This window comes from Delphinus delphis, chromosome 21, assembly GCF_949987515.2.
Source record: "Delphinus delphis chromosome 21, mDelDel1.2, whole genome shotgun sequence".
NCBI lineage: Eukaryota > Metazoa > Chordata > Mammalia > Artiodactyla > Delphinidae > Delphinus > Delphinus delphis.
Genome location: NC_082703.1, coordinates 4,790,113 through 4,804,358, shown reverse-complemented (window position 1 = coordinate 4,804,358; position 14,246 = coordinate 4,790,113). Strand labels below are relative to the sequence as shown.

The window sequence follows — 14,246 nt, the reverse complement described above, 5'->3', positions numbered from 1 at the left end:
CCATGATTAAATTCATTATTTTGATTCAAAGATTCAAAAGTTCCCATAAAATAAAAATGTTCTTTCTGGTCACCTATTTTTATGGTTTTTGTTGTTTCAGGCCCTTTCTGATTTCCTTAAGGCAGTAGATGTTCCTAGTAATAAATGTTTGCCAGAATATAAACTTTCAGTTTCTTCGTATGATGAATAGTGAGACTTTTTTAGTTTTATTTTTCATCAGATTACACGTAAAGAAAGTAGAAAATGAAACTATTCTAAAAGTGGAAGTAATTTCTTGCTGCCTGTGAGGTGAGTTGTGGTCATTGGCTATGACAGCCTCTCTAATAAATAGATGATCTGAAACTACTCAAGAGACTGAGAAGTACCAGAGGAGCAGGCTGTAAGAATGGCACCTGGCAACTCATCTCCTGTGGAAACTTCTTGGAAGATCTTTGAAGAATACCACATAGATGAAGATGTGGGCTTTGCTCTGCCCAATCCATTGGTAAGAAAGGGCACTGAAATCTGGGCAAGAATATTTTCTTATCATGATTTACCTGGACAAGTTAACTTCTATAGAACAAATGTGGTTCAGTAATTTCTATTGAACAAGTGGATAAAGCATTACCAAAATTGGAGGCAGAGTTTGAAAAAAGGGGTCTCAACTTTCTTAAAATTTTCTACCTAGAAACTTAGCCTTAGAAGCACTTCTTGCTTATCTTACACAGGCACAGAGCGTGATGAGTTAAGGAGACTACAGAAGTATTTTGGTTTAAGGCAATTGAATTTCAGAGGGTATTTTGAAAAAAAAAAAAAAGTAATAAATGACCCATGAGTCAAAGAACCCCCTTTCTCAGCTGATATACCTTAGATTGTATAAAATATGTGTTCCTGCTTTGATAATGTTTTTGAGGTGGGCCACCAAGCAACTTTGTGTTGTATTAATATTGCTCGGTGTTTACTGAGCCTAAGATTCAGGGTTAGAGAGAATTAGAGCTACCTTTTTATTTCCACAAGTTTTGCCTACAAAGGGCAAGGCATTAGAGTGAAGGTGTGCCTTAAAACTACATTTTCCTAAGTTATCTTCCTAAGAGTGTCATGAAAAGCATCTTATCATTAATATTGTAATCATCAAACACTTAACATCGCATTTTTTTAGCAAATTTACAAATATTAACTTACTCCATCTTTACAATCATCCTGAAAGGTATGTATGTTATTAATCTTGTTTTCCTGATGAGAAATGTAGAATGCAGAATTTAAGTAATTATCCGAACTCACACAGCTAGTGATAGCAGAGATAGGATGTGAGCCTAATCAGTCTGGTTCCAGAGTCTGTGATCTTTTTTTTCTTTTTTTAACATCTTTATTGGAGTATAATTGCTTTACAATGGTGTGTTAGTTGCTGCTGTATAACAAAGTGAATCAGCTATACATATACATATATCCCCATATCTCCTCCCTCTTGCGTCTCCCTCCCAGCGTCCCTATCCCACCCCTCCAGGTGGTCACAGGTGATCTCCCTGTGCTATGCAGCTGCTTCCCACTAGCTATCTAGTTTACATTTGGTAGTGTATATATATCCATGCCACTCTCTCACTTCGTCCCAGCTTACCCTTCCCCGTGTTCTCAAGCCCATCCTCTATGTCTGCGTCTTTATTCCTGTCCTGCCCCTATGTTCTTCAGAACCTTTTTTTTTTTTTTTTAGATTCCATATATGTGTTAGCATACGGTATTTGTTTTTCTCTTTCTGACTTACTTCTCTCTTTACAGCAGAGTCTGTGATCTTAAAACTGTTATCAATTATGCTACACAGCCTCACTCAAGAGAAGGAGAGATCACAAGGCATTTTTTGTTGGGTTTTTTCCCTACTCTTGGGTTTAACAAGGTACATGAGATTCCAGGAGAGGATTTCTAGGAACTAGTTACATGTTGTGACAATGCTGTATACCAGGATGTCTCTATTTGTTTGTGGCTCAAATGGATGAGTGCACACTCTAAAGGGAACCTTTAAAGGCAGCGTATGTATAATTTACTCAGAGATTCCAATCTAACTGTACTTAGAAGTCACATCCTGTAACTACCTTGGGTAATTCAGGCAAATCTGAAACAATTTTTTTTCCCCAGTCTAGTCTTCCTCTTCGCATAATTAAGTTAATTGAAGAAAATGAAGTATGTTTTAATTTTTTTACTAAAAGCACTGGTTTACTTTATATTTGCAAATCCATAATATTCAGACTTACTTCCCCTTCATACAAGCACACAAGTGCCATAGTGCCAGGATTGGATGTTTCAAGGATGTATTTATCAATGGTACCAAAAAAAACTTTTTCAGAAACTGCAAAGCCTTATATCAAATTTATTCTTTTTTTTTCCTAAAAAGTTGGTTCTTTTGGAAAATAAAAAAAATCACAGTAATTATGTAGACCTCTAAAACAGATTCCAAGGGTTAAAGCAAAACCCGAAAACTAAAGCAAAACAAAACTCTTCCTGAGCTACTTAAAAAATAATGTTGCTACTTGAGATGCTTAGGAAGTTAGATTCAATATCCTAAAACAGGATGGAAAAAAAAAAAAAGAGGTTACTTTTATTTCCTCACTGAAGATCTTTCCTGGAAATTATGTGTTCAAAAATGTCTATTTCATCTCTTATAATCTATCAGCTTCCTATTCTAAAGGAAAATAATATGTCTTCTGATTCCATGTAGATGCAAAATACATTCTCTAATCTAGCAGGAGTTGAATGGCCCTCTGTGTCACTCTTTATTAATTTATATTCTATCATTTAGGCATCCTCTGAACCAGAAGGATATTACTGATTGAATTTTACATGTGTTGAAAGTTCTGTCCAATAAGACACTAATCTTGACACATAATAAAGTATCTCTGTTATTTTGGGGAAATAGCAATAATCAAAAAGTCGGGCATGCTACACAGTGAAATACAAAGAAAATGTATCTGTATTACTAAAGAAAATGTATCTGTATTACTAAAAACACCAGAGCACAGTATTTGTGTGGTTAGGGAGAAAAACTCAGAGCAAACAAGAAAGGTGACTATCTAGTGAATATACTGCCTGGATCTTTCATTCCTAAAAATCTGCCCTGACAGATTAAGTCTGGCCAATTATCTGCAGCCCCTGAACATGTTTGAAGTTTATGTTACATTTGTCTTTGTGTTTTATAGTTTCTTTATAATATTAACTTGGTTTTGAAGCTTAAAGCCTCACTCACCTTGGTTTCACCTTGATGTGTCCTCCATCCCCATAGTATTGGTGCTGCTAAGAGCATGTCTGGAAGCAGCTTAATTGTTGCTAGGGGAGTTGTTCAGGGATGTGAATCTCATTCCAGGGTGTGGCCTAGGCCTTTGGTTTTTATGTTTTCCCTTGAGATGTGATTATAAATATAAGATCCAGGGAGACACGTGTTAAAAAACAAAACCCAACTGAGTAAATTTTAAAGATGTCATTGGCTTCCTTCAGGGAATCATGAATCAGGCAGCATCCCAACTAGCAGAAAGAAAGGAGGTCTCAGGAGCTGCACAAAAATGAAAGACTTCTCTAGGCAGAAGAGAGCAGGAACACGGAAGTTACACCAGCAAAAAGTAGATTGGGGTGTCAAGGTCATGTTCCTTTAGGGAATGGCAGCAGTCTGTGAGCAGATGACCGCACTACTTGTTGGCCAGGTAATCCTGAATTGACTGGTTTAAGATTCCATTTTGGGAGAGGCAGAAACTGTAATAAGTATTGTCTTGATTTGGTGACATGGGACTTAAGTTACTCCATTTGGGGCCTGTTGTCTTGTTTTTAACACTCTTTTATTTGGATTTCACTTTTACTTGCTGGGCAAAAAATTAGCCTGTAGTACCAAAGGAAGCAATCAACATGTATATATACAGCACCTCGTACATGTCCAGTACTGTGCTAAGAAAAATAGGATAAAAAGCATGATAAAATCCTTGCCATCAGGTAGTGAGATGTAAAAAGGGCAAGATTTTTTAAAAGCTGGAAACCCTCATGTTTGAATCACAATGAACTGTATGTACAAAACAAGTTACAAAAACTGCCCAACACTTGCTTTTCTTATTTATGACATGGAGATAACAATCAACTTTTGGGGCCATTATTATAACTAAATGAGAAATTACTGAGTAAAACTGCCTAGTCTCCTACTGACATTTAATAAATCTCATTTCTCTTCCATTAAAAAACCTTAAAATCTAGCTGAGAAGAGAAAAAAATAATAGCAGATAGCAATAAATTACTTAATGTGAAAAGGTAGAATCCACAGGATTCCTCACTGGAGGTATAAGAATAGAATGGAATAGTCAGGAAGATTTCAGTGAAACTTTTGAAGTGACCTCTGAAAAAGAAGTAGATGAGAGGAAGAAGAAGGGCACAGAGAAGGTCCTGAGCCCTGAGTGTGCAGATGACAATGCATGGGCTGGTGTCACTCGACAGGTAAGAGAGTGTCAGCATTGCACAGCACTGCGAAAGAGGCAAGACGGACCATCCGCGGAGGCAAAACTATTTTATGATACCTTCCACTAGTAACTCAAAGTCCTGTTTCTTCTTTTCAAGGAGGAGCTACCTCACCCTTATGATGCCTGGATTTCCATTGCTAAAAATCTGCCTGAACTGATTAAGAATGGCCAACTACGTGCAGAAGTTGAGAAGGTTTGAAAAAATATGACGTTTTCTGTTTTAGCGTCTTCAAAGTGTTAACTTGGCTTTGCAGCTATCACAACATGCATTTTGGCTTGGGTCAACCTCTCTGTTTATTCTCAGTTAACAACCTTCAGCATTGACGGCCTCCAAGGACACAAGTTGCAGCGCCTTGCACATCTGGTTCTGGGGTATATCACCATGGCGTACGTGTGGGGTGAAGGTGATGGAGACGTCCGGAAGGTTTGGAGATTTTCTCATATTTCTTATGCTAACATGACAGATTTATATCCAGTTTACAGTTAATGTAAAACATTCTAAAAGTATTGTAACTGCATTTTGTGAAGCTTGGGAAACAGAATGAGTACCTTGCACAGAGGAGTTGCCTAACGAATATTTGTGAGATGGATGGATGCATGAGCGAATGGCTGCAAATGGTTCACTGGCCATTAGAAAATCAAGATACAGCTTTTATTTCCTTTCGCCCTCTACTGTTTTGTTCTCTCCATGCCCAGATTATGTCTGCATCGTCACAAATCTAAAACGTAAGGGTTTAACAAGCACTGGGATTAAGTTACGAAATGAGGAAGAGAAAATGACCTTTGTTTGGTTCCACAGTGCCCTTAGGTATAACAGTTAATGTTTTGACACCCAGAAAGCAGAAGAAAGGGTGAGACGTTTCAAATGTGAACGCTAACTATCGTGTTTTAATTAGGTCTTGCCGAGCAATATTGCTGTTCCTTACTGCAAGGTATCTGAGAAGCTAGGACTGCCCCCTATTCTGGTTTATGCAGATTGTGTCTTGGCAAACTGGAAGAAAAAGGATCCCAGTGGGTACGTAAACAGCGATTATAACAGGAATGAAAGGAGTGCACACCATTTGAATCAAGGGGAGCTAGTCATTCGTTTAATCTTTGGCAGCGGGACTTTCTTTTCTGCTGTTGGGGTGTAAAATGCATATGCATGTGAGAGAGAGGTGTCTAATTAGCATACAGTGAAGTGCACACATCTTAAGTGTTCAGTTTGATTAATTTGACTGGCTAGATAGATGGCAATGCCTGGGCTTTCAAAGCAGCCTGCTTGAAACTAGGCACTTCCTAAGCACTGAGTGATGGAACCTGCTGCAGTGAAGGGTCAGGGGCTCTCAGTGTGTATCTACAGAGGAGTATTCTAGATGTGGGAATACCACAAAATGAAATTATTTCATCTAGAAAGCTTTCTTATGAGTGACAACTAGTTTTGACTCTCCACGTGTGCTCCTTGCATATTTAATTTTTTATTTCACTTATAAAAGTCCTAAATTAGGCGTTTGTGATGCCTACTTGATAAATATCAGAAAACATATTTTTTCTAGTTTTTATCTATTGTTTTTACCTTTGCTAGATCAGTAGTATTAAATGGAATAACAATAATTCAAAAGCATTTAATGTTTACACTGGTTTCCTTTCTCTCTTCCAATTGATCCGCTGCTTCATGGCTGTTTTCCTAAGGCCCATGACTTATGAGTGAGTATTCGATCTTTTTTATTCTAAGAATTATTTGTTATTCAAAGTAAACATAGGTGTATCAATACCCTCCAAATGTGTTCTTTTGAAACACCAATTGATTTTAGGCAAAAAGTAATTCAAATGATTGTTGAAAGAGCAAGTAGTTCTGGTTCTTAATAATATCTATGACTGTGATGAGACTGTATCTGTTTGATATTATAGCTATTAATATATATACTTGCATATGCAGATGATACCTCACTTAAGGATGGTTTGACTTAAGATTTTTTTGACTTTAATATGGTGCAAAAGCAGTACACATTCACTAGAAACCGTACTTTTTTGATCTTTTCCTGAGATAGATACACAGTACATAGTCTCTTGTGATGCTGGGCAATGGTCACGGCTCCCCAGCAGCCCCGCAATCAAAGGATAAGCAACTGATACAATTACAACCATTCTGCACCCAGACAACCATTCTGTTTTTCGTTTTCATTATTCAGTAAATTAAGTGAGATATTCCACACTTTATTATAAAATAGGCTTTGTGTTAGATGACTTTGCCCAACTGTAGGCTAATGTAAGCGTGCTGAGCACGTTTAAGGGGGGCTAGGCTAAGCTATGATGTTTGGTAGGTTAGGTGTACTAAATGAATTTTCAACTGAAAATATTTTCACCTTAAGATGGGTTTATTGAGCTGTAACACCATCATAAGTTGAGGAAGATCTGTCAGTAAATTTAATTAATATGCATATATACAAAATGCACATACACCTACGCATCTATGACTCAATGACTTCAGAGGCCAGAAATATAAATCTATTCCTTTTGACCCAATTCTTACTATTTTTGGCCTGTGTACTAAATAGAGGCTAAGAGCTAAGGAAACAAAAGTCATTATCATTGGAATAAGCCTGCCCTGATGAACCTGGGCTAATGTGGAGGAAAGAAGATATATGAAAATTATGTAAATTACTATATGATTAAGAGAAGGATTAAGAAAGTAAAGTGCTAAGAGTTCTAACCAAACAAAAGGCATGAGGGAAGAATCCTTACAACAAGTTATTGAAGCTGAGTCCTGAAGAGTGACTAGGCATCAGTTAGAAGAAGGAAAGCCTGAGCATGTTCACAGTGGAGAAAACAGCAAGAGTGAGGGCTTTGAAGTAACAAAAATCTTGGTGCATTTCAGAACCGAAGGAAGGCTAGTGTCGCTGATAAATAATGAATGACGAAAGTAACAGTACAGGAAACGGATGAAAAAATAAACTTAAAAATATTATGTAGGACTTTTGGCTCTGATATGGGGTTTAAACAGTATCTTAAATGGGAAGTTACGGAAGGTTTTCAAATGGGAGAATGATATCACCAGTCCCATTTGACAGATGAGAACGCTGAGGCTGAAACTGATGAAATAATCTTATTCAAGGTCACACAGCAAGTCGTCTGGGTTGAGACCATAAATTTAACTGCCATGAAACTCAGATATATACAGATAACTGAGACCACGTTTGCATCAATGCAAAACTTCAGTGAAAAGGAAAATAGGGGGTAATCAGTTATTTGAATTTCCCAGTCAATTCCTTTGTTAGGCAGATAAATCACTGAGAAATTGAATCAGGCTCACAGATAAAAATATGGATATGAATACACTTATTTAAGCCAAAATTCTACTTTTAAAAACCATACCTCACAGATATCTCTATAAACATTGAGCTTATATATATATATATATATATATATATGTATGTATGTGTCTATATATATATACATAATACATGTGTATGTGAAAAATTGATGGGATAATAGAGAAAGAACTAGTCTTAAAGTTTTTAGTTTCAAGTTCTAGAAAGGAATTTCAAGTCTCAGCTTAATCTACTGTTAATTATATGACCTTAGACAATAGACCTAACACTACTACTCCTAACTACATAATGGATATAGTAAAACCTGCCATACTTATCTCACAAGATTATTTTGAAAATGTAGGATAAATAAAAAGACTTGAAAACTAATAAATATTCAACAAATATATCAATATTTTTGTTAAATTCTTTTGTTTTTAGTGTTTTTGTTTTATATTTTTCTAAATTCTTGACTTCCTGGATTACTTTTCTTAGGAACATGGACATCCTATTCTCATTTCCTGGCGGAGACTGTGGTAAAGGGTTCTTCCTGGTCTCTCTGGTGGTGGAAACAGCAGCTGCTTCTGCAATCAAAGTATGTCCGTCTATCCTGGAAAATGTGTATCTTGATTCACATAAGCAGAGCAATCACTTAGTAGCTGAACTATATTGTGCATGAAATAACTTTATCCTGACTGAATAGAGCGTTTGATGACTGAATTGGAGACAAGGGATCATCTGGAAGAAATAAATATTTTATTTGGTTTTGTGTATTACCTAAAAGATAAAATGTAGAAGCCATATATTTAGAATAAAATTTGAAACCCCAGTAAGAGAGAAGTATTCTCAATGAAACTTGGCATTGGAACTCTATCACACAGTGACATAAATCTAATGGTTTCGTCCCTCAGAAATAGAAATATATAGAATTATATAAACTTATCTCTAAGTGATAAGTGAATAAGGACAAATCCAAGCTTAATTAAATATATGGAAATTAGTCAAACAATCAGACGGTACTCAGCCCAAGAAAGAAATGGAAATATGAAATTTAATTGGGGGATTAAGATTTAGGAGAATTCTATTCTATGCCAATATTTAGTGTTAGGAAATCTTAAGTGTTTGTTTTCTTTTTCTTTTTTTTTAAAGGTGATCCCCATTATATTTAATGCAATACAACGTGAAGACCCAGACACTTTGCGAAAGGCATTGCTTGATATAGCTTCTTGTCTGCACAAAGCCCGTGAAATATTTCACCAAATTCATGGCAAGTATTGTATGCCTTACAACATGCCAGGCCACAGTCAAATGTTTCTAGTTATCTAAGATGTAGAGAAAACAGAAGCAAAACCAACTCTCACATAGTGGGTGTGTTTGCGCTTTATTTTATCTCACTAAATCATTATACTTTCCATATGGCAGGTTTTATTATGTCCATTTTACATATAAGGGAATCTAAATTTGGAAGGATAAGATAAATGACTCAAGATTACATAAGTAGTAAATAGTGAAGCCAGAATTCCAAGCTAGGGCTATTTACCTCTGAAGAACATCCTTGTCTCTCACTAAAAACTGTGGAGAAACTTACCAAAAGTACAGGATGTTTTAAGTTCTGAAAAACTTAGCTTTTGCTTGATAGGAACTGTCTGCAAATTCTGCTTTTTCACAAGCTAACTAAAAAAGGAAAAAAAAAAAGAAAAATAGAAAAGCCATTGAGCTCAAAAGTTATTGCAAATTAACAGCTAAAACCCAGCAATAACCAAAAGAGTATAGAAACAAGGATTTGCGAAAGGAAATGTGCCCTACTGGGATGCTCCTAACAAACAGGTGACTGTGTATCACTGGGCTTTGGCAAGAAGATAGACCTTCAAACCAAAGACATTAGCAACCTTTGGGGAGGGACACCCGTTGTCCACAGGGCTCCTGGAGGTTTTGTTTTCAGTTTTCTTTTTGTTTCCGCTTGTTGCTTTCTTTATGTAAGGAATTTATCTGTTGTATCAGATAAATTTATCTGTTGTATTTTATCTGTTGTATCAGTAAACACATGAAGTAGCCTTAAGTAAATATTGGCAGCTTAATAGGTCTCCTGAGGATAAGTGGTGGTGGGCCCAGGCTCTTTGTTACAAGCTGTGTGTTAGCCCCAAGGTAGACCCCGTTCAGTGGACACGGGTGTTGAGAGTGGGCAAGTGAGGGAGAGCTTGTCCTCAGGGAATGTCTCTGCACAGGCCGACCTAACGCCTTTCTCATATCCTATGCTGAAATCCATGATCACTTGTTTATAACACCTTGATTTTTCCCAATCTATCTGATGCTACTTAATTAAACATATCTCATCTTTTTTTCAGAATATGTGGACCCAAATCTGTTTTTCAATGTTCTTCGCATATACTTGTCTGGGTACGTAGCCTTATGCTTGAATCTGTTTTCTCTTAGACAATTAACGTAAAGAAGACGACGTTTCCACTGATGGTCCCTACTATCAATCCAGTTTAAGAATCCATTTATATCCTAAAATATACATTGTAAGAAACAACAGACTGTTCTCTGGGTTATTACTTGGCCAGGCATACGCTGGAGTATGGACAGGAAAGCTAGTCATTTTAAAGAGAGTGGAATAATCTTTGGTAGTGCAAACGTAAGGTTTCATGCATAGAATACTTATGTCAGATTTGCTCAGAACCGTATTATTTATTATTCTCATGCATGAACATGAGTAGAAGGGAGAATGTGGAAGAAGTATAATGAAATCTATCTCATTTCACCTTCCATTCATCCTCTATTGCAAGATTTGACATATGAAAATTTGGCAATTCATAAAATAACAATTATTCTTTCCTTCCTGGTTTAGGTGGAAAGGCAACCCTTTGCTGTCAGAGGGTCTGCTGTATGAAGGTGTCTGGGACACCCCAAAGAAGTTTGCCGGAGGCAGTGCAGCCCAAAGCAGCATCTTCCAGTGCTTCGATATTGTGCTGGGCATTCAGCAAACTGTTGGTGGAGGTGAGTGGCAAATGACAAATAATCATCATCTCTTATGCTAATAGAATAGTATCTAAAAAGTACTTTCCCATCAGCACCTTATCTGAGCTTATCTGATGCTTTTAGGAGAATAGTAGGGACTTTATTGCAATCATCCCATTTCACAGATGAAGAAGCAGAAACTTAAAGAGGATAATAGCCAGGCTCCCTGTTAACGAGCTAGAAAGCAGTGAAGCCAGAACTTAGACCAAGTTCAACACTGTCTTGATCTTGACCTTTGAACATGTCTGTGAGGTCTGATTGACTGTGGTGAAACCAATATCACATGTTCTGAAAATGTAAGACCAGATTCAGAAAAAGAAAGTCTCCTGCAAATGAGATAAGACCATGAGTTGAAACTGGGGAGTGGAGGGGCTTGGCACTGTCTAGTTCCACCGTCCTACTGCCTTGGGGGTCCCGGGGCAATGCCTGCACCAAAGTTTAAAGATGAGCCACACTCATTATATTCCTTCTAGAGGATTAAGGGGGCAGAGGAAGAAGCTCCAGGAAGAACTTCTTTCTACTTTTCTTTGTCTTCCTAAACTTCTATTGAATAGTCAAAGGGGAAAGCTTTGGGCTGCATGATAATACGCTTTTTCCTGAGCTCATTCACTTATTTAAAAATGATCCCTTGGGCTTCCCTGGTGGCGCAGTGGTTAAGAGTCCGCCTGCCGATGCAGGGGACACAGGTTCGTGCCCCGGTCCGGGAAGATCCCACATGCCGCGGAGCGGCTGGGTCCGTGAGCCATGGCCGCTGAGCCTGTGCGTCCGGAGCCTGTGCTCCGCAACAGGAGAGGGCGCAACAGTGAGAGGCCCGCGTACTGAAAAAAAAAAAGATCCCTTATATTCTCTTGGATTCAGCAACATGATCTGTCAGGTATAGTACATATACTCTGTCCTTCTTAGAAGGATCAAATCCAGTAGGAAAGTGAGAAAGGAAGCAAAACAAAAATATTAAGAGTTTAGTTCATGTGGTTTTCAGAATTAAGTATATTTTACAATAATTACCTTTACTAGTAGCGAGACTAGTAGGATGCTAACAAGATGGTTGTAAATTCGTGGCCGCCCGCTCCGACCTCACTCTGCCCTTCTTCCCTGGATCGGAGAATGCTTTGGCCTCCTTACTAATCCATTTTTGTCTTTAGTTCCTTCAGACTCTGCTGCTAAATTCCTCCAGGAAATGAGAACATATATGCCATCAGCTCACCAGAACTTTCTTCGCTCGTTAGAGTCAGGCCCCTCGGTCCGTAAGTTTGTCCTTTCAAAAGGTGATGCTACCCTGCAGGAAATTTATAATGAATGTGTGCAAGCCATGGTCTCTCTGAGAAACTACCACTTGCAAGTAGTAGCTAAGTACATTGTGATTCCTGCAAGCCAGTCATCCAAGAGAAAACCAACCTCAGAAGAGCCTTCAGAACCAAAAAATAAAGGAACTGGAGGCACCGATTTCATGGGGTTTCTAAAGACTGTAAGAGATACAACTGTGAATTCCCTGTTGAAGGAAGATTAATCCAAGAAAGTGCTTATATTGCTACCACACGTGGTAATGTCACTTCCCATTATATCAGAAATAGCATTAACATTCATAACTTGAGGAGAGGAAAATAAAACTAATGTCCATAAAAAAAAAAACCCTCCAATGGGTGTTTATAGCAGCTTGATTCATAATTGCCAAAACTTGGAAGCATGAAATAAACCAAGGTACCCATCCTTACAGTAGAATATTATTCAGGGCTAAAAAGAAATGAGTGATCAAGCCAGGAAAAGACCTGCAGAAACATGACATGCATGTTATTAAGTGAAAGGTGTCACTCTGAAAAGGCTACAGACTGTGTGATTCCAACTATGTGACGTTCTGGAAAAAGGTAGAACCATGGAGGCAGTAAAAGGATCAGTGATTGCCAGGGGTTAGGGCAGAGGGAGTGATGAACAGGAGAAGCACAGAGCATGTTTAGGGCAGTGAAACTATTCTGTATGGTAGTATAATGGTGGACACATGCCATACATTTCCCAAAACCCACAGAATGTACACCACCAGCAGTGAACCTTAATGTAAATTGTGAACTTTGGATTCTCATAATGTGTCAATGTAGGTTTATCAGTTGTAACAAGGGTACCATTCTGGTGTGCAGAGCTGTGCGTGTGTTGGGTAGAAGATACATGGGGACTCTGTATTTTCTGTTCAATTTTGCTGTGGGCTAAAACTGATCTAAAAAAATAAAGTCTGTTAAAAAGAAAACTGCTCTGTGGCCTTCAATAATTCACTTACCTCTCTCGTCTGTTTTCACACATCTAAAAATAATCAGAGGTAAATAGATTAAGATGTTTTCCAGCTATGATTCAATCCTGTATGTGACCTGCAAATTCATCCACAAAAAAAATCAACTGATAGGCTACGTTAATCTATGGAAATTTTAAACAACATGCGTTCAAAAGTAGAATAGCTCTTCTATTTCTTCCAGATCATAAAGACAATGATTTTGATGTAACAATTATTTTATATATCTATAATTTTTAAAAGTTTACAACGCGTTTTCCCTCAATGGCATTTTTTTTCCTGTCTATAACACTGTCGGTAAGTCAGAACAGGAATTATGTTTCTTATTTTTTGCTGGTGGTTTTCTAACGTGGTGGAGGCGCGGTGAATGAGTAAAGGGCAACACCAGGAAAACTTGTCCTTTGAAGAGAGTGTCGTTTGAAGAGTACACACAACAGGCTGCCTAATTCTCCAAGGATAGTCAAAGCCTCATGGACCCTGGGAAGATCTCCAATGATCATGCCAAAACAACCACTTCCCACCCATATCTATTAGAGACACACTAATTTAGGCCATTACCCAAACCACCTGAATGTAGGGAATTCTCTCTCAACTCTGTCTCTGTCCCCACAGATTTTTTATTCTCTTTTAGTACATGTCGCTTTTCTCTTATGTAGTGATCATGGCTGTGTGTGTGTGTGTCTTATTTCACCTGCGAATTTGTCAGTTCCCTGTAGAAAAGATCCATGGCTTTCTCATTTTTACATTACAGCACTTAGCAGTGTACTTAAAATATCATCCGTTAAGAGAAGAAATACATTTGACCCTTGAACAACTTGGGGGTTAGGGACACAAACCTTCCCCACAGTGAAAAATCCGCATATAACTTTTGATCAGGCCTCTGTACATGTGGTTCCTCAGTATCTGAAATTCGCATCCTGGGATTCAACCCTAACCCTAACCCTAATCCTGACCCTAACTGCGGAACACTGTAGCACTGCAGTATTGAATATGGAAAAGAATCCACGTGTAAGTGGACCCATGCAGTCCAAACCCATGTTGTTCAAGGATCATTTGCAGATGAATACTGCGTTGACTCAAGTATTGTTTCATTAACCGGGTTAGACCTAACCCTGTAAGCACCAGAATCTCTGCTCTAATGACTCATTTGTTCAATAACCATTTAATAAGCAAACCTAGGATGCTACCTCCTGAGCTAGATAG

The 14,246-nt window shown here is 37.9% G+C and overlaps 1 protein-coding gene across 1 annotated transcript; it reads left to right on the top strand.

The window, feature by feature from the left end:
• The first annotated feature begins 364 nt into the window (after positions 1 to 364).
• On the top strand, positions 365 to 12,997 carry IDO1 (indoleamine 2,3-dioxygenase 1). Its single transcript, XM_060001368.1, has 10 exons — positions 365 to 484; positions 4,558 to 4,653; positions 4,765 to 4,884; positions 5,357 to 5,475; positions 6,132 to 6,146; positions 8,246 to 8,345; positions 8,900 to 9,017; positions 10,096 to 10,147; positions 10,599 to 10,747; positions 11,911 to 12,997. Exons 1-10 carry the CDS (start codon positions 386 to 388, stop codon positions 12,273 to 12,275), a joined length of 1,233 nt encoding a protein of 410 aa, XP_059857351.1. The 5' UTR covers positions 365 to 385; the 3' UTR covers positions 12,276 to 12,997.
• Positions 12,998 to 14,246: the final 1,249 nt, after the last annotated feature.